This window comes from Brachyhypopomus gauderio, chromosome 16, assembly GCF_052324685.1.
Source record: "Brachyhypopomus gauderio isolate BG-103 chromosome 16, BGAUD_0.2, whole genome shotgun sequence".
Classification (NCBI taxonomy): domain Eukaryota; kingdom Metazoa; phylum Chordata; class Actinopteri; order Gymnotiformes; family Hypopomidae; genus Brachyhypopomus; species Brachyhypopomus gauderio.
The window spans coordinates 488,109-509,033 of NC_135226.1; the positions used below are offsets into that span (position 1 = coordinate 488,109).

The following is a 20,925-nucleotide window of genomic DNA, read 5'->3' on the forward strand; positions in this document are numbered from 1 at the left end:
CCCAATAAAATCAGACTGTTTAGGGTTACTGGTTTTCAGAGCAGCATTCTTGATGTGTTTATTAACAAGCAAAAGCTTGAGCCATCATTGCCACAACGTGACTTTATACTATATTTGTACTGTGGTTATGGTTTTGTACTGTGGCTGTGATTGTGCACTGTGGTATAAGTTACCACATATACATTAATCTCTATTTAACTTACGGCCTTGTTTGTTGATTGAAATGGATCCAGTTAAAACTATACTGGCTGTAGATACCAAACAAATGGAGGAAACATTCAATTTCTTTAGTCAATAAATCTAGTAAAGAATTAATATAAAGGAATGTAACAGCAATTTTATTGTTACCAAAAATTCAACAATAGGCAGTAATATGAAATAAGCTTTGACCTGCTGATATATAACAGTCTTTCCACTGTTTAGCACATAAATAAACACACATGCAACACACAAACAAGCAACAGTTCCCAATGGTTAAGTATAAAAAGGTCAAAAGTTTCCAGGCCCACTAAGCCAAGTCATAAAAGAGTGTCTCTCCTTCCAGCACCTCTACGCAAACGTCTCCGTTAACATCCTACGTGACTCAGAGGTCCGTCGGCAAATTGGTTTTCCTCCATAAAATGGTAGATTTTTGTTTTAATGAAAGCCTATGGCACAATGGCAGACAGAAATGTTATCATGGAGAATTACGATTAGAAAAATGCTAGCAATGGAGTATAATAAGGTCCTCAAACATATCAAATGGCTTCTTGATGCGTTGAATCTTGTTGAAATGGATTAGCAAGTGTAGCTGCACTATAAATTCATGAATCTGGCAGAGCCTCTGACATCTGTGTTCATTAGCGATTGGTTGCACATTCCACTGGTGCTTTTCCACTGATGTCTCCTTCTCGCCGCTCAGATTTGCAGGGCAGATTTTCCTCCCAGATTGCGTAGGGTTTTTCTGTGTGCCTGCAGACTCTCCTGTGCTCTGATCCACACCAGATGCTCTTTGCCAAGAGAGCAATCGTGTTCTTCCCAGCTCCCAAAAACCCACAACATATTCACAATGAATCCCACCCGCTAGAGAAAAGAGTCTCCTGTGTTCTGATGTCCTACAATCCATCTTTGAACAGCCTGTCTGTCGGCAGGTTCTTGAAGAAATGGTCAGGCTCGGGGTGGGGTTGTCCGGGGTCCCAGTCAGGTCCCGAGATGGAGGGCTTGTGGTGGCTGGAGAGCTCACGGCTGTGGCTGTCCAGCACCAGGTCGGGGTGCGGCGGTGGCGGTAGCGGGCCTGGACTGGCCTCGCCCCCGGACGAGCTGAAGGAGTCCGTCTTGACGTGGCGGTACTCGTGCCTGGGCAGCGTGCGGCTGACTTCGTGGGCCTCCAGGCTGCCGTTGGTGCTGCTCCTCCAGTGCCAGGTGTTGGCGCTGCCCGAGGACAGACGTACCACGGGGTGGTGCGGGCCGTGAGCGTCCACCGTCACGATGCTGCAGCTGTCACGCTCGGACGGGATGCGGTAGTAGGGCGACTCGGAGCCCGTGCTGGACGTGGCACACGATGAGGTCGTCTCGGACGACCTGGGAGTGCTGAGTGTGACCTGGCTACTCTGCTTTGACATGGCGATGACCTGCACGACCCGTGGTTGGTTGGGAAGACGCGGTGGCTCGGGCGTGGCCGCTGGCACTGCCACGCCCTTCTCCGTCATGGACAGCCACTTGGCCCTGGTGGTGGCGCTCTTCGGGGACACGGGTGGAGGCCTGGCTGTCTCCTCGGGGATGTGGACCAGCTGTGGAGCACCAGGCCTCTGAGACATGGTCACTCGGGCTCCTGCGGGTGCTGCTGCAGCCCGGCTGGCCTGCACCGTGGGGTAGAGAGAAGACGGCAGGCCCAGCTCCTCCTTGGATCCTCCCTCTGACTCCTCCTCTTCCTCCATGGCTCCGCCCTCCTGGCAATCATCCCTCAGGCTCCGCATCTCCACAGACTTCTGCCTCCACTCAGACACCAGCTGCCTGGAGCGCTGGGTGTCCAGTGACACGTGGAAGGTCATGTGACGCTGGGCGTGGGCGGGTTCCTCCGCAGCGTTAGTGCTGGTGCGAGGCAGTGTGTTGCTGAACGTCACCATGGTCTCTTTTCCCATGGGGCTCCGGGGCGCCAGCAGCTCCACGTCAGCGCTGGCTCTCTTCAGGCTGCCCATGGAGGCCTTCTCCCGCGGCACCTTGCGGTTCAGGCCGGGCCCTTGGGCCGGGGCCACCAGCTCCTCGTTGCTCTCGGAGGCGTGGGCCTTCTGGTAGACGGAGTCATGGCCACGCTGGGTCAGTGCTCGGAGAGCGTCTTTCTGGGGGGGGTGCGGCTGCTTCACGGGCCGCGGGGTGGAGCCTTCTGAGGGTTTGAAGTTTCCCACAGCGTACAGAGCCTACAGAGAGGGAGAGATGTCAGCGTGTACTGAGGACTACTGCATAAAACAACACACTTACATGTAATATTTAATTACTACTGAACACATAGTAACATGACTCTGGTTACATTCAGAAGTGTATGTTTCACTACACCTGACTCCGTCTTCAATTACAGAACAACATTTTGAAGAAAAAAACAAGACAAACTAATTTTGGTATTCTCAAGTATGAGGATAAATAATATGATGGAATAACATCAAACAGCTTTAAAGGATGTGATTATAACAGTAAAAAATCTGAATTTGATTAAGCAATTTAATTAGATTTGTGTTAATTCAATCAAATTCAATGTATTTGCTGTGAATAAGTAATTAAATAACTAATTATTTCGGAGATTAATTTATTATAATACAATAACCCTAAAACATCTAGTTCTCTTATTCAGTCCTTATTTAGTCCTATATCATAAACTCTTTTTCCAAAGGGAAATGACGTCAGTGGTTAAGAGTGAAGACAGCCAGCAAAAGCACCTAATACACAGTGTACATATCAAGATGAATCCACTAACAGCACCAGTACACAGTGTAGATTACATATCAAGATGAATCACCAGCTAACCTCAAGTCCTCCTGCAGATCATCTGCAAATGCAGATAGAGGAATGTCATGGCAACATCAGAGCCATGGGTTGAATTCCTTGGGCGCACACACACATTTGTTGTACTGTGTTTGTCTGAAAGTGTGAAATGTAAGTACAACCGTGTAAAGCAGTTTCCAGCTAGACTGCGCTCTGTACTGTGGGTGACTGCGCTCTGTACTGTGGGTGACTGCGCTCTGTACTGTGGGTGACTGTGCTCTGTACTGTGGGTGACTGTGCTCTGTACTGTGGGTGACTGTGCTCTGTACTGTGGGTGACTGCGCTCTGTACTGTGGGTGACTGCGCTCTGTTCTGTGGGTGACTGCGCTCTGTACTGTGGGTGACTGCGCTCTGTACTGTGGGTGACTGTGCTGTGTACTGTGGGTGACTGTGCTCTGTACTGTGGGTGACTGAGCTCTGTTCTATGGGTGACTGCGCTCTGTTCTGTGGGTGACTGCGCTCTGTTCTGTGGGTGACTGCGCTCTGTACTGTGGGTGACTGCGCTCTGTACTGTGGGTGACTGTGCTCTGTTCTGTGGGTGACTGCGCTGTACTGTGGGTGACTGCGCTCTGTACTGTGGGTGACTGCGCTCTTTTCTGTGGGTGACTGCGCTCTTTTCTGTGGGTGACTGCGCTCTGTACTGTGGGTGACTGCGCTCTGTACTTTGGGTGACTGTGCTCTGTTCTGTGGGTGACTGTGCTCTGTACTGTGGGTGACTGCGCTCTGTACTGTGGGTGACTGCGCTCTGTTCTGTGGCTGACTGCGCTCTGTTCTGTGGGTGACTGCGCTCTGTACTGTGGGTGACTGCGCTCTGTACTGTGGGTGACTGTGCTCTGTACTATGGGTGACTGTGCTCTGTACTATGGGTGACTACGCTCTGTTCTGTGGGTGACTGTGCTCTGTACTGTGGGTGACTGCTCTGTACTGTGGGTGACTGCGCTCTGTTCTGTGGGTGACTGCGCTCTTTTCTGTGGGTGACTGCGCTCTGTACTGTGGGTGACTGCGCTCTGTACTGTGGGTGACTGCGCTGTGTACTGTGGGTGTCTGTGCTCTGTACTGTGGGTGACTGTGCTCTGTTCTGTGGGTGACTGCGCTCTGTACTGTGGGTGACTGTGCTCTGTACTGTGGATGACTGCTCTGTTCTGTGGGTGACTGCTCTGTACTGTGGGTGACTGCGCTCTGTACTGTGGGTGACTGCGCTCTGTACTGTGGGTGACTGCGCTCTGTACTGTGGGTGACTGCGCTCTGTACTGTGGGTGACTGCGCTCTTTTCTGTGGGTGACTGCGCTCTTTTCTGTGGGTGACTGCGCTCTGTACTGTGGGTGACTGCGCTCTGTACTTTGGGTGACTGCGCTCTGTACTGTGGGTGACTGCGCTCTGTACTGTGAGTGACTGCGCCCTGTTCTGTGGGTGACTGCGCTCTGTACTGTGGGTGACTGCGCTCTTTTCTGTGGGTGACTGCGCTCTTTTCTGTGGGTGACTGTGCTCTGTACTGTGGGTGACTGTGCTCTGTACTGTGGGTGACTGTGCTCTGTACTGTGGGTGACTGTGCTCTGTACTATGGGTGACTGTGCTCTGTACTGTGGGTGACTGTGCTCTGTACTATGGGTGACTGTGCTCTGTACTATGGGTGACTACGCTCTGTACTGTGGGTGACTGCGCTCTGTGCTGTGGGTGACTGCGCTCTGTACTGTGGGTGACTGCGCTCTGTACTGTGGGTGACTGTGCTCTGTTCTGTGGGTGACTGCGCTCTGTTCTGTGGGTGACTGCGCTCTGTACTGTGGGTGACTGCGCTCTGTACTTTGGGTGACTGTGCTCTGTACTATGGGTGACTGCGCTCTGTTCTGTGGGTGACTGCGCTCTGTACTGTGGGTGACTGCGCTCTGTTCTGTGGCTGACTGCGCTCTGTTCTGTGGGTGACTGCGCTCTGTACTGTGGGTGACTGCGCTCTTTTCTGTGGGTGACTGCGCTCTGTACTGTGGGTGACTGCGCTCTGTACTGTGGGTGACTGTGCTCTGTACTATGGGTGACTGTGCTCTGTACTATGGGTGACTGTGCTCTGTACTATGGGTGACTACGCTCTGTACTGTGGGTGACTGCGCTCTGTACTGTGGGTGACTGTGCTCTGTACTGTGGGTGACTGCGCTCTGTACTGTGGGTGACTACGCTCTGTTCTGTGGGTGACTGTGCTCTGTTCTGTGGGTGACTGTGCTCTGTTCTGTGGGTGACTGTGCTCTGTTCTGTGGGTGACTGTCTCTAAAACTAATTTTGATTTCACTCCTAAATTTTGGGATATATAAAAAGCGCACTATATAAATTCAAATGATAATTATTATCACAAATAAAATCAATGTACTGCATTTGATTTTAACATATTTAAAATGAAGATCAGTCTGTTTTTTTCAGGACGGTTCAAGTTCTCTCTCCTATGCTGACAGAGAAAGCTGATAAACTAGTGTTGAAGTGTGTGACCTAAAGAAGTGACAGAGTGAGAGAAAAATAGAGTGAGACAGCAGGAGTGAGGGAGTGTTTGTGTGTGTGAGCGAGAGTGAGACAGCAGGAGTGAGGGAGTGTTTGTGTGTGTGTGGGAGAGAGAGTGAGACAGCAGGAGTGAGGGAGTGTTTGTGTGTGTGGGAGAGAGAGTGAGACAGCAGGAGTGAGGGAGTGTTTGTGTGTGTGAGAGAGAGAGTGAGACAGCAGGAGTGAGGGAGTGTTTATGTATGTGGGAGAGAGAGTGAGACAGCAGGAGTGAGGGAGTGTTTGTGTGTGTGGGAGAGAGAGTGAGACAGCAGGAGTGAGGGAGTGTTTGTGTATGTGGGAGAGAGAGTGAGACAGCAGGAGTGAGGGAGTGGTTGTGTGTGTGGGAGAGAGAGTGAGACAGCAGGAGTGAGGAAGTGTTTATGTGTGTGGGAGAGTGAGACAGCAGGAGTGAGGGAGTGTTTGTGTGTGTGGGAGAGAGAGTGAGACAGCAGGAGTGAGGGAGTGTTTGTGTGTGTGGGAGAGAGAGTGAGACAGCAGGAGTGAGGGAGTGTTTATGTATGTGGGAGAGAGAGTGAGACAGCAGGAGTGAGGGAGTGTTTGTGTGTGTGGGAGAGAGAGTGAGAGCAGGAGTGAGGGAGTGTTTGTGTGTGGGAGAGAGAGTGAGACAGCAGGAGTGAGGGAGTGGTTGTGTGTGTGGGAGAGAGAGTGAGACAGCAGGAGTGAGGAAGTGTTTATGTGTGTGGGAGAGAGAGTGAGACAGCAGGAGTGAGGGAGTGTTTATGTGTGTGGGAGAGAGAGTGAGACAGCAGGAGTGAGGGAGTGTTTGTGTATGTGGGAGAGAGAGTGAGACAGCAGGAGTGAGGGAGTGTTTGTGTGTGTGGGAGAGAGAGTGAGACAGCAGGAGTGAGGGAGTGTTTATGTGTGTGGGAGAGAGAGTGAGACAGCAGGAGTGAGGGAGTGTTTGTGTATGTGGGAGAGAGAGTGAGACAGCAGGAGTGAGGGAGTGTTTGTGTGTGTGGGAGAGAGAGTGAGACAGCAGGAGTGAGGGAGTGTTTGTGTATGTGGGAGAGAGAGTGAGACAGCAGGAGTGAGGAAGTGTTTATGTGTGTGGGAGAGAGAGTGAGACAGCAGGAGTGAGGGAGTGTTTAAGTGTGTGGGAGAGAGAGTGAGACAGCAGGAGTGAGGGAGTGTTTGTGTATGTGGGAGAGAGAGTGAGACAGCAGGAGTGAGGGAGTGTTTGTGTGTGTGGGAGAGAGAGTGAGACAGCAGGAGTGAGGGAGTGTTTGTGTATGTGGGAGAGAGAGTGAGACAGCAGGAGTGAGGGAGTGTTTGTGTGTGTGGGAGAGAGAGTGAGACAGCAGGAGTGAGGGAGTGTTTATGTGTGTGGGAGAGAGAGTGAGACAGCAGGAGTGAGGGAGTGTTTGTGTATGTGGGAGAGAGAGTGAGACAGCAGGAGTGAGGGAGTGTTTGTGTGTGTGGGAGAGAGAGTGAGACAGCAGGAGTGAGGGAGTGTTTGTGTATGTGGGAGAGAGAGTGAGACAGCAGGAGTGAGGGAGTGTTTGTGTGTGTGGGAGAGAGAGTGAGACAGCAGGAGTGAGGGAATGTTTGTGTGTGTGGGAGAGAGAGTGAGACAGCAGGAGTGAGGGAATGTTTGTGTGTGTGGGAGAGAGAGTGAGACAGCAGGAGTGAGGGAATGTTTGTGTGTGTAGGAGAGAGAGTGAGACAGCAGGAGGGAATGTTTGTGTGTGTGGGAGAGAGAGTGAGACAGCAGGAGTGAGGGAATGTTTGTGTATGTGGGAGAGAGAGTGAGACAGCAGGAGTGAGGGAATGTTTGTGTATGTGGGAGAGAGAGTGAGACAGCAGGAGTGAGGGAATGTTTGTGTATGTGGGAGAGAGAGTGAGACAGCAGGAGTGAGGGAGTGTTTATGTCTGTGGGAGAGAGAGACAGAGCAGAAAGAGAGAGAAAGAGACAGAAAACAACTGTGAAATTGTTTCCAGAGAGTTTGGGGAAGATTTTTCTCTCTCCTGCAAGAAAAGCAAACCTATATATAGCAGGAGACATCCTAGACAATGCAGCAAAAGAATGTCTGGGTTCTGCTGGTCACTCAGAATTACAGCAGCCCACATGGAGTGAGAGACGGCCATTAAAAGAATAAGGAGACTGCAAATAATAACTAAAGGAGGTTTTTGGGGAGCAGACAGCACAACTCTACCACCATAATGGTAAACAGACGTCTGCTAACCCTTCATCTCGGGACTTGTCTTTCCTTAATTACAGGAAAAACCTTTGATATAACATCATAAGCAGCTAAATGATGAAGGCGTCTCAAACATGTGGTTCTGCTGTGTAGAAATAAATGACAGTGAGTTTGTTCTATGAGACTTGTAGTTAATTAAGTGGCAAAAGTACCAGGTAAACGGCAATTCCGGCTCCGATAACAAAGCCCACGTAGACGTCGACGGGGTGACTGCGGTACTGCGTGATCTGGGTCAGGCTGGCCAGCGCTGCAGCTATGGCGAAGGCAAACACCAGCACGGCCTTCAGGAGCTTGGTGCTGTCCGAGATGGTGGAGTTGAAGTACATCTGGTGGGAAGGACAGAGAAAACACACTTGACGCCATCGCATGAATCTGTAGCCGTCACCAGTAGCGGCACATTGCCGTGTCTGCTGGCGCTAACAGATATGGCTAAGCCCACATCTGCTCATCTGTGTCCCTTAACGATGCATATTGAGCTAATGTTTTAATTAACAGTTGGAATACTTCATTGAGGTCAACGAGGCGGAGCTAATGCAACCTGACTAACGAGGACTTCTCCACTCTGGTGGGGAAGGTACGTATGTTTGAGTGGGAACAGGACCTGACCAGCTCTGGCCTGTGAAACCATCACTACTGTGAGTGAGTGAGTGAAGACAGCTGATGTGTGTCTGACGCTGACGCAGCCCAGGAAACAACAGGCCACACTATTTCATTCACAGTCTACGTCTGAGTTTGGGTTAAATTAAGTGTGCCTTGACAATGACATTGGAGGGAAATCCAGAAAAATGCTTACAGATATGTAGACAGCTGCGAACCCGGAGAGCGTTGCATGCTGGGAAGGGAACGTTTTTCTGATCAGAGAGAGAAGTGAAAAGAGAAATTATTTAAACAGATGGACAATAACAGACTGGGGAGTCTTTCCCAACTTTGTTGGAGTTTTAAACAGACGTAAGCGTGTACAGAACCGTCTCTGTGACCGCGCCTGTCGTTTCTACTGCCTGCTGTGGATCAGACTAGATGAGATCAGACGAGATGAGATCAGACTGTCACTAATCCTGGGTAGGAAACACTGGCAGAGGATCAGTGCTTAAGAGGCTGGACCAAAACTGCAAAACAAATGGACCATGTTTAATCACTGCCCCATAATTCATAGCCCTAAATCTGTGACTGTAGCTGCACTTGGTTATCAGGGATTTGCGTATGGGTCGGGTGTGTGTTCTTACACAGGTGTATTGTAGGTCTGCGTATGGGTCGGGTGTGTGTTCTTACACAGGTGTATTGTAGGTCTGCGTATGGGTCGGGTGTGTGTTCCTACACAGGTGTATTGTAGGTCTGCGTATGGGTCGGGTGTGTGTTCCTACACAGGTGTATTGTAGGTCTGCGTATGGGTCGGGTGTGTGTTCTTACACAGGTGTATTGTAGGTCTGCGTATGGGTCGGGTGTGTGTTCTTACACAGGTGTATTGTAGGTCTGCGTATGGGTCGGGTGTGTGTTCTTACACAGGTGTATTGTAGGTCTGCGTATGGGTCGGGTGTGTGTTCTTACACAGGTGTATTGTAGGTCTGCGTATGGGTCGGGTGTGTGTTCCTACACAGGTGTATTGTAGGTCTGCATATGGGTCGGGTGTGTGTTCTTACACAGGTGTATTGTAGGTCTGCGTATGGGTCGGGTGTGTGTTCTTACACAGGTGTATTGTAGGTCTGCGTATGGGTCGGGTGTGTGTTCTTACACAGGTGTATTGTAGGTCTGCGTATGGGTCGGGTGTGTGCTCTTACACAGGTGTATTGTAGGTCTGCGTATGGGTCGGGTGTGTGCTCTTACACAGGTGTATTGTAGGTCTGCGTATGGGTCGGGTGTGTGTTCTTACACAGGTGTATTGTAGGTCTGCGTATGGGTCGGGTGTGTGTTCTTACACAGGTGTATTGTAGGTCTGCGTATGGGTCAGGTGTGTGTTCTTACACAGGTGTATTGTAGGTCTGCGTATGGGTCAGGTGTGTGTTCTTACACAGGTGTATTGTAGGTCTGCATATGGGTCAGGTGTGTGTTCTTACACAGGTGTATTGTAGGTCTGTGTATAGGTTGGGTGTGTGTTCTTACACAGGTGTATTGCAGGTCTGTGTATAGGTCAGGTGTGTGTTCTTACACAGGTGTATTGCAGGTCTGTGTATAGGTCGGGTGTAGTTCTATGCATGAGTTTCAGATTTTGTGTGAATCTGATTTTGTGTGTGACAATCAGAACTTGTGTGTTCTTAAATTTTTGTGTGTGTGTGTGTGTGTGTGTGTGTGTGTGTGTGTGTGTGTGTGTGTGTGTGTGTGTGTGTGTGTGTGTGTGTATGTGTGTGTGTCCGTGTCCAGGTCTGGAGAGATTACCTGGCAGACAAGATTGCATACTGGTCTCGTCCAGAACAGATGTCCTGGGTAATGTAGGGGTTTTTGTCACAGGCCACACCAGGCAGTGTGTAATTAGGTTTGCACACAGTCAGGAAGAAGGGGGTGTGGTAGCCAGTGGCCAACTGTATAATGTCAGTCACCAGGGCAGTGGCGCACAAGCCAAACACATGCACACCTGATGAAAAGAAAAGAGAGGAAAAGAAAAGGAAAAGAGAGAAAGGAGAAGGAGAGGAGAGAATTACACACCTTGCATAGAACTCTATTAAATGAGAAAGAAACTTGTGTTGGAGACACTACAGCAGTAAACCTCTCTGTTAACCATATTGGTGTCTTCTCAAAGGACAAAGCTGGCAGACCTGTAGAAAAGATTCTGAAGAATGATATGGTGAGACATTCAAGTGCCCACCAGCCCTTAATCCTGCTACAAGAAACCAACTCATGGTGTCGTGTGGAGGACCATTGGTCTTCTGGTCATGTCCACTAAGGGCCAGGTGAAGCAGGAGTGAAGCAGGAGTGAAGCAGGAGAGAATCAGGAGTGAAGCAGGAGTGAAGGGGACAAACCTACGAATCGCACGGTCCTGCGCAGAAAGGAGTTGAAGTTGCAGCCGCCGGCACTGATGCTGGCCTCCGAGCCGGGCCGACGCTGCAGCCTGGACCGCACGCAGTACATGAGAGCCTCTCCCAGCATGATCTAAGACACAGCAGCGTTACTCCAGAGACCAGTCACACATCCTCACCTTCACACGCCTGCTGCCACAATATCAGCTCCACACAAGACCAGGCCAGACATTCAGAGGTGCGTTATTTCTGGAGATCCCTCAGATATTTCAGGCTAAATAAAGAAGCAGGAGTCTAGTCAGAGCTCTGACAAATGTACGATTAAAAAATGGATCACAAGCTCATTTTTAACCTGATGTAATATGAATGGAAATGTTTTTTTGCTGTTTGATACTCCATCGTCAATTTCCATCAAAATCTAGCATGAGTTTCACTCACTACAGCCACTACTGGGTCAGCAGGTGCTCTGTGAGCTCGATATTACAGCTCTGAGCTGTTTTAACAGCAGCGGTGATGCGGAAAAAAGTGCCACGGTGCAGAAAGCAGCAGGGTTGCACCGTGCACGTTTGCCCTCGGCTCTGCTGGAGCGCTTCAGTTGCCCCCTCTGCTTCAGTTGCCCCCCTCTGCTCTGCTGGAGCGCTTCAGTTGCCCCCTCTGCTTCGTTGCCCCCCTCTGCTTCGTTGCCCCCTCTGCTTCAGTTGCCCCCTCTGCTTCAGTTGCCCCCCTCTGCTCTGTCTCTGTTCCTCCACTCTACCTGTTCCAGTTCATCAAGCCTCAAACAAGCAGGTGGGTTTTGATGTCACCTGCTTCATCTCTGAAGCTTTTTATGTCCCGATACGCACTGAAATCTGCCTGTGACATCACAGCCAAAACTTCTTAATGAGCTCACTGTGTGTCAGAGTGGAAGCTGCTGTGTGTTTGAGTGTTGGAGTGTTGGAGTGGTGGTTGGTGTGTGTTGGAGGGTTGGAGTGGTGGTTGGTGTGTGTTGGAGTGTTGGAGTGGTGGTTGGTGTGTGTTGGAGTGTTGGAGTGGTGGTTGAGTTGTGTTGGAGTGTTGGAGTGGTGGTTGGTGTGTGTTGGAGTGTTGGAGTGGTGGTTGGTGTGTGTTGGAGTGTTGGAGTGGTGGTTGGGCTGTGTTGGAGTGTTGGAGTGGTGGTTGGGGTGTGTTGGAGAGTTGGAGTGATGGTTGGTGTGTGTTGGAGTGTTGGAGTGGTGGTTGAGTTGTGTTGGAGTGTTGGAGTGGTGGTTGGTGTGTGTTGGAGGGTTGGAGTGGTGGTTGAGTTGTGTTGGAGTGGTGGTTGGTGTGTGTTGGAGGGTTGGAGTGGTGGTTGGTGTGTGTTGGAGTGTTGGAGTGGTGGTTGGTGTGTGTTAGAGTGGTGGTTGGTGTGTGTTGTAGTGGTGGTTGGAGTGTTGGGAATGGTGGTTGGGGTGTGTTGGAGTGTCAGAGTGGTGGTTTGATGTGTGTTGGAGTGGTGGAGTGGTGGTTGGGGTGTGTCGTAGTGTTGGAGTGGTGGTTGGTGTTTGTTGGAGTGTTGGAGTGGTGGTTGGTGTGTGTTGGAGTGTTGGAGTGGTGGTTGGTGTGTGTTGGAGTTTTGGAGTGGTGGTTGGTGTGTGTTGGAGTGTTGGTTGGTGTGTGTTGGAGGGTTTGAGTGGTGGTTGTTGTGTGTTGGAGTGGTGGTTGGGGTGTGTTGGAGTGTTGGAGTGGTGGTTGGTGTGTGTTGGAGTGTTGGTTGGTGTGTGTTGGAGGGTTTGAGTGGTGGTTGTTGTGTGTTGGAGTGTTGGAGTGGTGGTTGGGGTGTGTTGGAGTGGTGGTTGGTGTGTGTTGGAGTGGTGGTTGGTGTGTGTTGGAGGGTTGGAGTGGTGGTTGGTGTGTGTTGGAGGGTTGGAGTGGTGGTTGGGGTGTGTCGGAGTGGTGTTTTGGGGTGTGTCGGAGTGGTGTTTTGGGGTGTGGTGGAGTGGTCTGTTGGGGTGTGGTGGAGTGTTGGAGTGGTGGTTGGTGTGTGTTGGAGGGTTGGAGTGGTGGTTGAGTTGTGTTGGAGTGGTGGTTGGGGTGTGTTGGAGAGTTGGAGTGGTGGTTGGTGTGTGTTGGAGTGTTGGAGTGGTGGTTGGGGTGTGTCGGAGTGGTGTTTTGGGGTGTGTCGGAGTGGTGTTTTGGGGTGTGGTGGAGTGGTCTGTTGGGGTGTGGTGGAGTGTTGGAGTGGTGGTTGGTGTGTGTTGGAGGGTTGGAGTGGTGGTTGAGTTGTGTTGGAGTGGTGGTTGGTGTGTGTTGGAGGGTTGGAGTGGTGGTTGGTGTGTGTTGGAGTGTTGGAGTGGTGGTTGGTGTGTGTTGGAGTGTTGGAGTGGTGGTTGGGGTGTGTTGGAGAGTTGGAGTGGTGGTTGGTGTGTGTTGGAGTGTTGGAGTGGTGGTTGGTGTGTGTTGAAGTGTTGGAGTGGTGGTTGGTGTGTGTTGGAGGGTTGGAGTGGTGGTTGGTGTGTGTTGGAGGGTTGGAGTGGTGGTTGGTGTGTGTTGGAGGGTTGGAGTGATGGTTGGTGTGTGTTGGAGTGTTGGAGTGGTGGTTGGTGTGTGTTGGAGGGTTGGAGTGGTGGTTGGTGTGTGTTGGAGTGTTGGAGTGGTGGTTGGTGTGTGTTGGAGTGTTGGAGTGGTGGTTGGTGTGTGTTGGAGGGTTGGAGTGGTGGTTGGTGTGTGTTGGAGTGTTGGAGTGGTGGTTGGTGTGTGTTGGAGGGTTGGAGTGGTGGTTGGTGTGTGTTGGAGGGTTGGAGTGGTGGTTGGGGTGTGTTGGAGTGGTGGTTGGTGTGTGTTGGAGGGTTGGAGTAGTGGTTGGTGTGTGTTGGAGGGTTGGAGTGGTGGTTGGGTTGTGTTGGAGTGTTGGAGTGGTGGTTGGGGTGTGTTGGAGGGTTGGAGTGGTGGTTGAGTTGTGTTGGAGTGGTGGTTGGTGTGTGTTGGAGGGTTGGAGTGGTGGTTGCTGTGTGTTGGAGTGTTGGAGTGGTGGTTGCTGTGTGTTGGAGAGTTGGAGTGGTGGTTGGTGTGTGTTGGAGTGTTGGAGTGGTGGTTGGTGTGTGTTGGAGTGTTGGAGTGGTGGTTGGTGTGTGTTGGAGGGTTGGAGTGGTGGTTGGTGTGTGTTGGAGTGTTGGAGTGGTGGTTGGTGTGTGTTGGAGTGTTGGAGTGGTGGTTGGTGTGTGTTGGAGTGTTGGAGTGGTGGTTGGTGTGTGTTGGAGTGTTGGAGTGGTGGTTGGTGTGTGTTGGAGTGGTGGTTGGGCTGTGTTGGAGTGTTGGAGTGGTGGTTGGTGTGTGTTGGAGGGTTTGAGTGGTGGTTGGTGTGTTGGAGTGGTCGTTGGTGTGTGTTGGAGTGGTGTGTTGGGGTATGGTGGTTGGTGTGCGTTGTAGTGTTGGAGTGGTGGGTAGAGTGTGGTGGAGTGGTGTGTTGGGGTGTGGTGGTTGGTGTGCGTTGTAGTGTTGGAGTGGTGGTTGGGGTGTGGTGGAGTGGTGTGTTGGGGTGTGGTGGAGTGTGTTGGGGTGTGGTGGAGTGGTGTGTTGGGGTGTGGTGGAGTGGTGTGTTGGAGTGTGTTGGAGTGTGTTGGGGTGCTGTGCTCACTGAGGCAGCGGGGCCGGCGAAGGCCAGGCTGAGAAGCATGAGCAGGGGGATGAGCTCGTCTCCTGCCTCCACGTAGGGCATACTGAGGGCACGGTCGTGGCAGCGGAAGCCCACCTTAGCTGGATGGAGCACATCAGTCAACTCCAGGAAGTACAGTGAGATGATGGAGGAAGCCACAATGGGGAGCTGGGGGAGAGAGAGAGAGAGAGAGAGAGAGAGAGAGAGAGAGAGAGAGAGAGAGAGAGAGAGAGAGAGAGAGGGGGGGGACATGCACAGAGAGAGAGAGGAGAGAGAGAGAGAGCAGGAGGAACAGAGACAGGTACATTAAGAGAGAGAGAGAGACAGAGAGACAGGTACAGTAAGAGAGAGAAAGAGAGACAGAGGCACAGAGACAGTCACAGCAAGAGATAGATAGATAGATAGATAGATAGATAGATAGATAGATAGATAGATAGATAGATAGATAGATAGATAGATAGATAGATAGATAGAGTAGGGTAAGAGATAAGGGAAGACAGTGAGAGAGCAAGGGCAATATAGTGGGATTATGGGAAAGAGGATTACAGCAGGAACAGTCAACATTTAATGTTTGGAGAACTCCTGATTATTTAAAATAATAACAACCTTTGTGCCATGATAAATCAACCAACAGTCTACAACTCAAGGCTGAAGTGAGTTTCATAAACAAACTATTTATTTTTTCTCATTTGAATGCAACATGAGTTAGTTGCTAAAATGTAATCATTAACTTTTAATCTCATTGAATACACACGATTGCTTCCTAAATCTTCATAATCCGAGGTATAATCCCAGTTAAATTTAAACAATTACTTCTCATCACTTTCATTATCCATGAACACAAGATAAGAATGAAGGATGAGATTGTACCTTCTAACCCAGTATTTGAGAATAAATTTGAATCTTTGATGCTAAATATTCACTCAGATCTACCAGGACTTCACAGTTTTGAGTCACAACCACAGCGAGACTCACCTGGAGTGACACCTGCACCTCAACCTGCACATGTGTTTCCAATATTAATCCATGAGGAATCAGTTTGGTTGTTCATTTGCCTCTTTTTGAAGTTTTCATTGTTCAGGGTAAAATCGTGTGTCTATCGTAGGATGTGCCCCTTTATTTTAAGTGTGTACCCATTTTTTCACTTGGTAAAATTCTCTTACTTTCTAAATGTAAATGAGGTTGCTGATTGTGTTTTACTACCAAACTTAAAATATTTTTGCCCTAAGCTGGATTTGCATCAGTCCAGGACACGTTTAGAGCACAACCCCTTTCATCTACGCCATCTACGCCATCTACGTCATCTACGTCATCTAAGTCATCTACGTCATCTACGTCATCTACGCCATCTACGTCATCTACGCCATCTAAGTCATCTACGTCATCTACGCCATCTACGTCATCTAAGTCATCTACGTCATCTAAGTCATCTACGTCATCTACGCCATCTAAGTCATCTACGCCATCTAAGTCATCTACGTCATCTACGCCATCTACGTCATCTACGCCATCTACCTCATCTACGCCATCTACCTCATCTACGCCATCTACTTCATCTACGCCATCTACCTCATCTACGCCATCTACTTCATCTACGCCATCTACGTCATCTAAGTCATCTACGTCATCTAAGTCATCTACGTCATCTACGTCATCTACGTCATCTACGCCATCTAAGTCATCTACGCCATCTACGTCATCTACGCCATCTACCTCATCTACGCCATCTACCTCATCTACGCCATCTACTTCATCTACGCCATCTACCTCATCTACGCCATCTACTTCATCTACGTCATCTACGCCATCTAAGTCATCTAAGTCATCTACGTCATCTACGCCATCTACCTCATCTACGCCATCTACCTCATCTACGCCATCTACGTCATCTTCATCTGCTTCCTTATCTCTTTATTTTGCTGTCACAATTTTTTGTAAGTCGTCCTGGGCGACTTAATGCGTATATTCATAATATTCATAATATTCATAATATTCATTCTAAAAGTTCAAATTCGGGCGTAATACCTCCACAAAGTAGAAGCAAGGCAGCAACGTCATGCTGTCCTTCGGTGGCTTTTTGGGTTTGTCCTTTGGGGACATCGTCTTGGGGTTGGATCGCAAACACGCTAATGGTAGAAATTGTCCACGTAAGAAAACAGAAATCTGAATGCAAAAAATACATTTTGAGATATAAAATTAACTACATAACATAAGGCATAAGACAGCACTGGCCTTCTCCATGAATAGGCCCAGACTTTCAATCTTCTAGGTCCAATGATTTATGTGTCTTAGTTATATAAATACATTGGTTGAATGGACAGTTTATTGACAAAATTAGAAAGTTGTGCTACTAAACATACACATTTAGTAATCTGCTATACGTGCCTGCAAATGGCTAAGCAGACAAACACACGCACACACACACACGCACGCACACACACACACACACACACACACACACACACACACACACACACACACACACACACACACACACACACATACACAGTCTTGTATCTTTTTATAGTATTTGTACTGACTTAATTTTTAAATGCAGTAACAAAAAAAAACCCTGTTTTAAAAATAAAACCTGAATTTCATTAACAATTCTCATAGGGAATGTCCGAATGTTCTCACACCTTCACAAAATTACATGATGCTGTGGAAATATTTGGTCCCCACAAAAAGCTAAATACAAAACCAAACACACTCATATGCATCTTCTGGGATTTCACACTCAGTCTACTGGGAGCCCTATTATGACCAATGAAAGTTTGACCTACTAAACTGTTAAGACATCTTTCATTCAGATGTTCTGCAGAGAGCTATGGAAGAATAATCAAATACAGCTTTTTATGTTTAATCAGAATATTTTATAATATTTACATTTACAGCATTTGGCAGACACCCTTACCCAGAGCGACTTACATTTTTATCTCATTTTTATACAAGTGAGCAATTGAGGGTTAAGGGTCTTGCTCAGGGTCACCTCAGTCATGGCCTCAGGTCTGGGAATCGAACCCGCGACCCTCCAGTCACAAAACCAGTTCCCTAACTACCAGGCCATGACGGCTCTGTAATGTAATATAATATTAGTATTTGATTATATAAAAACTAATAAAAAACATTAGTATTAGCAACATGCAATCCCCCAAAAATCTAGAAAATCATCAAACAATTTTCATTTTCTTAAGGTGCATCAAAAAGACATAAAGAACATGCGAGTTCCCAAACCCTCGTGGTCTTGGGCTCGGTCAGCCCAAACAGGGGGTAACAGGCCTGGTTCTGATCCAAGGCTCTGAAACATTTTGAAAGACCAAGAAAAATGTGACTATTATATAAACCTCATTTTGCACCGCACACATTATGTGTAATGAGGGATAAAATGCTTCTGACAGAACACAAAAGTAAAATCTCAGATGATATGAAGTAACTCTGAACTAAACCCTCAAAATGGGATAAAACTGAAAGCAGCTGATATCAGATGTGTGTTTGGTGTTTGCATTTTTGAGACAGATAAGAATGAAGTTTATGTAATATCTTTAAAAATACATTACTGAAATCTGGTTATCTACTTTTGGCAAGCATGAGGCCTATTGCTGAAGGGAGCTCTCTTCTTCAAGAGGCAGAGTGAATGAATTCAAACTCCAACATGGTGTCCATCCCAGTACCCATGCCTATATGCAGCACCACACAAAGGGGCCCTTCAGTGGAGAGGGTTATTTATCTTGTTCTGTCGTGTTTGTCTCTGGAGACAGCGAAGGATTCAGAGAGGCCTGGTTTTTGCACTGGATTCTGCACCGTTAAAGATGCTATTGGCTGGCAAAGGAAAAGAGGAGAGAAGAGCAGCTTTTCCTTTCAGCAGAGCGCTGGGAGTCAGTGCCAAACACGTCCACAAATGTCTACTGAGCACAGCAAGTGTGGGAGATATTCCTTCAAACCACCATTCAGTAAATCCTGCAAAAATGCATTTTGAAGTCCTTGCGCTCACGTCTTAGGTAAAAAAGTTGTTGAATATGCTAAAGCAGCAAAGAAACAAAATGTATACGTTCTTGTTCCAGAACTTTAGCGTCTCAGCTGTAACAATGAGGCCAGTTCTGTGGTAGCACTGCTACAGTCTACCACTAATAACAACATTTCTACTTAAAAATATTGCTTTTTTTATGGTCTAGACTATTTTGTTATTTATGAGTTTGTCATTTGATCGTGATGATGCATCAAAACTATTATCAATCCACCTCTGGAACACCTAACTTCAAGACTAGCTACCTTTCATTTAAAATGTTGATTGTAATAGCCAGTTGATGAGATGGTGTAAAGTCAGTAAACGCTCCGGGTGAGTGTGAGCTGCGCTGTCCACCATATAGTGCTGAAGACCCGAGAGAGCGCGCGGCTCAACGTGCCACGCCGTTAACGTGTTGGAGCTTATACGATACGTGCCTTTATTCTGAAATAATGATGTTATTTGCTGTTATGGGTGGTTTGGTACCCGCTCGTAATGTAACTTGTAAACTTATGAAAATCGGTTAAGATAAATGAATGTATAGTTGTTCGTAAAAACACACATTTTAAGCGTTTTGTCTGAATTTTGGAGGTTCGGTTTGGCTACCTCATCGTGCCAGTCATGTTTCTCCTTCCAAGAGAGGGTGATGGCTTGTTAAACGTCGCGTAAGTGGTCTGAGCAAACATCACCGGCAATGAAAAGACTTAGATGATTTAAGAATCCAAATGAATGTCTTTAATAAAGATAGTCAGAAAGCAGCACTGAAAATGTCATAATACTCCACCTTATTTGACCACGTCTGTTTTAGGTGCCCCAGACTAGAACCGATAATGGACCACAGACGAGTCTTACCCCTTTCTCGCTGATGGTGTAAATTCACGGACTCCTTGCGCTCTCTGCGACCCCGTCCCCGTCTTTTCGATCGTCTGTGGTGCTCCAGTTTGGCTCAGTAGATTTTAATCCATATCATGTACTTGAGCACTTCAGGCTTTGGCCGGATGGACACAAAATCAGTGTCCGATTTTGCTTCTGTCTTTTCCGACGAGTGTGCAGATAAACTATTTAAATCAGGAAGCCTGGTTAGCTTAGTCTGTTTCTAGCACAAGAAAGTCCGCGATTTCCAATCGGAGCAGACTACTTTCTTTAGTGTTGTGTAGATGAATGGGTATCCAGTGACTTTCTCACGGAAGCCTCTAAATGTGCAGCACATGAAAGACTACTGTAACCTAGACGGAACCAGGAATGCGGCCACTATGAACTGTGTAGGGCAACGTTAACACAAAGACTTTGGGGAGGGGGTTGGAGGGAGGGGACAGCGTAAATGAAGGAGGAGGCGGTCTACACACACACACACACACACACACACACACACACACACTTCCTTGGAGCGTCATTCAGAGCCTAGGTTTCTGTTCTTATTTCCACTCATCCATCATTAAGGTTTAGCTAAACAAAGGCAGCAAAGTGGAATGGCCGTGTGGTCGTTGCGGGGGAGTTCCGTTTATGACCGCGAGGTTAACGGTGGTGTGTGTTCATGAGTGTGTGCACCATCTGGTCCCCGTCTACCCCCCCCCCCCCCCCCCCCCCCCCCCCCCCCCCCCCCCACAGCGCGCGCACACACACACACACACACACACACACACAAACCCACTGGAAATGGAAATGGGGTATTTCATACAACATTAACATAGTTCGTGTTCTAGTACAGTCTCATTTATTTGAGGGGGTGGAGTTAGTTTGACCACGTGCCCCTTTGTCTCGGTGTCCCCGTCAGAGGGGGACAACACGTGGTGAGAAGCGCCTCGCCACCAGCCACGACCACCGTTCTGCGCACGCGCAGACCTCGCGTGGTCGTTTCCGTGGGTTAAAGACGTGTGATTGTGAATGTTAGCATTTTTGTAACAACATCAGGATCCTTATCCACAAATCTCCACATCAAAAGAACATATGAATATTTCTTATTACCTACAACATTGGCATGGCACAGGAATCCCACGATTATTAATTTTTCACTGGTAGCCTATTTCAAGCAACAAACAAGTCTCTTTCTACGCATACATTTATATATGACACGCTAAGCTTCAAAACGTGTGTAAATGTACTATCATTTGAAAATTTGCCCTAATGGTCCCAAACCATGGTCCTAACCCTACCTCTCTTTACTTCTCCCCCACACTAGAACAGAAGGGTTCTCTCTCTCTCTCTCTCTCTCTCTCTCTCTCTCTCTCTCACACACACACACACACAGACACGCACACACTTTCTTCTTCTCTCTCACTCTCCCTACATCATTGTTCTTTGTTGACTCTAGACCAGCCAGGCCTGTGGTGTTGTATCTGGAGGTCAGCCCCAGCCCCAGAACATCTGAACCCCACCACGCTGCGCGTGCAGATGTGCGTTTGTGCGCCATCCTTCACGCCATCCTTTCTCCTCATATCCACTCACTTCCACAACCCACCGGTACAAGATGGTGGCAGCTGTGAAGCGTGTGTGAGGCGCTCCCGGCTGCTTCACCACTTACTCCTCGGAGTCACGTCCTCTTAAAGCGACACTCCCTCTGATGGTCCATTCATTGCTTTGGGGTGCAGTGTGTTTCTTGGACTGGGTAC

General features: G+C 48.6%; 1 protein-coding gene across 1 annotated transcript; it reads right to left on the bottom strand.

The window, feature by feature from the left end:
* Positions 1-354: 354 nt before the first annotated feature.
* plppr3a (phospholipid phosphatase related 3a) lies at positions 355-19,785 on the bottom strand. The gene is made up of 8 exons (XM_076977165.1): positions 19,169-19,785; positions 16,339-16,439; positions 14,296-14,481; positions 10,707-10,836; positions 10,125-10,320; positions 8,548-8,605; positions 7,907-8,080; positions 355-2,396 (listed from the first exon to the last, which is right to left on the bottom strand). Exons 2-8 carry the CDS (start codon positions 16,411-16,413, stop codon positions 1,095-1,097), a joined length of 2,121 nt encoding a protein of 706 aa, XP_076833280.1. The 5' UTR covers positions 16,414-16,439; positions 19,169-19,785; the 3' UTR covers positions 355-1,094.
* Positions 19,786-20,925: the final 1,140 nt, after the last annotated feature.

What these genes read in the sequence shown, in the direction of transcription:
- plppr3a (XM_076977165.1), bottom strand. Translation starts at nt 16,413, where the DNA reads ATGTCCCCAAAGGACAAACCCAAAAAGCCACCGAAGGACAGCATGACG. An exon ending in CTTGCTTCTACTTTGTGGAG is followed by an intron (nt 14,482 to 16,338) that starts GTATTACGCCCG and finishes TCTCTCCCCCAG; the next exon opens with CTCCCCATTGTGGCTTCCTC. An exon ending in CAGGACCGTGCGATTCGTAG is followed by an intron (nt 10,321 to 10,706) that starts GTTTGTCCCCTT and finishes TCTTTTCATCAG; the next exon opens with GTGTGCATGTGTTTGGCTTG.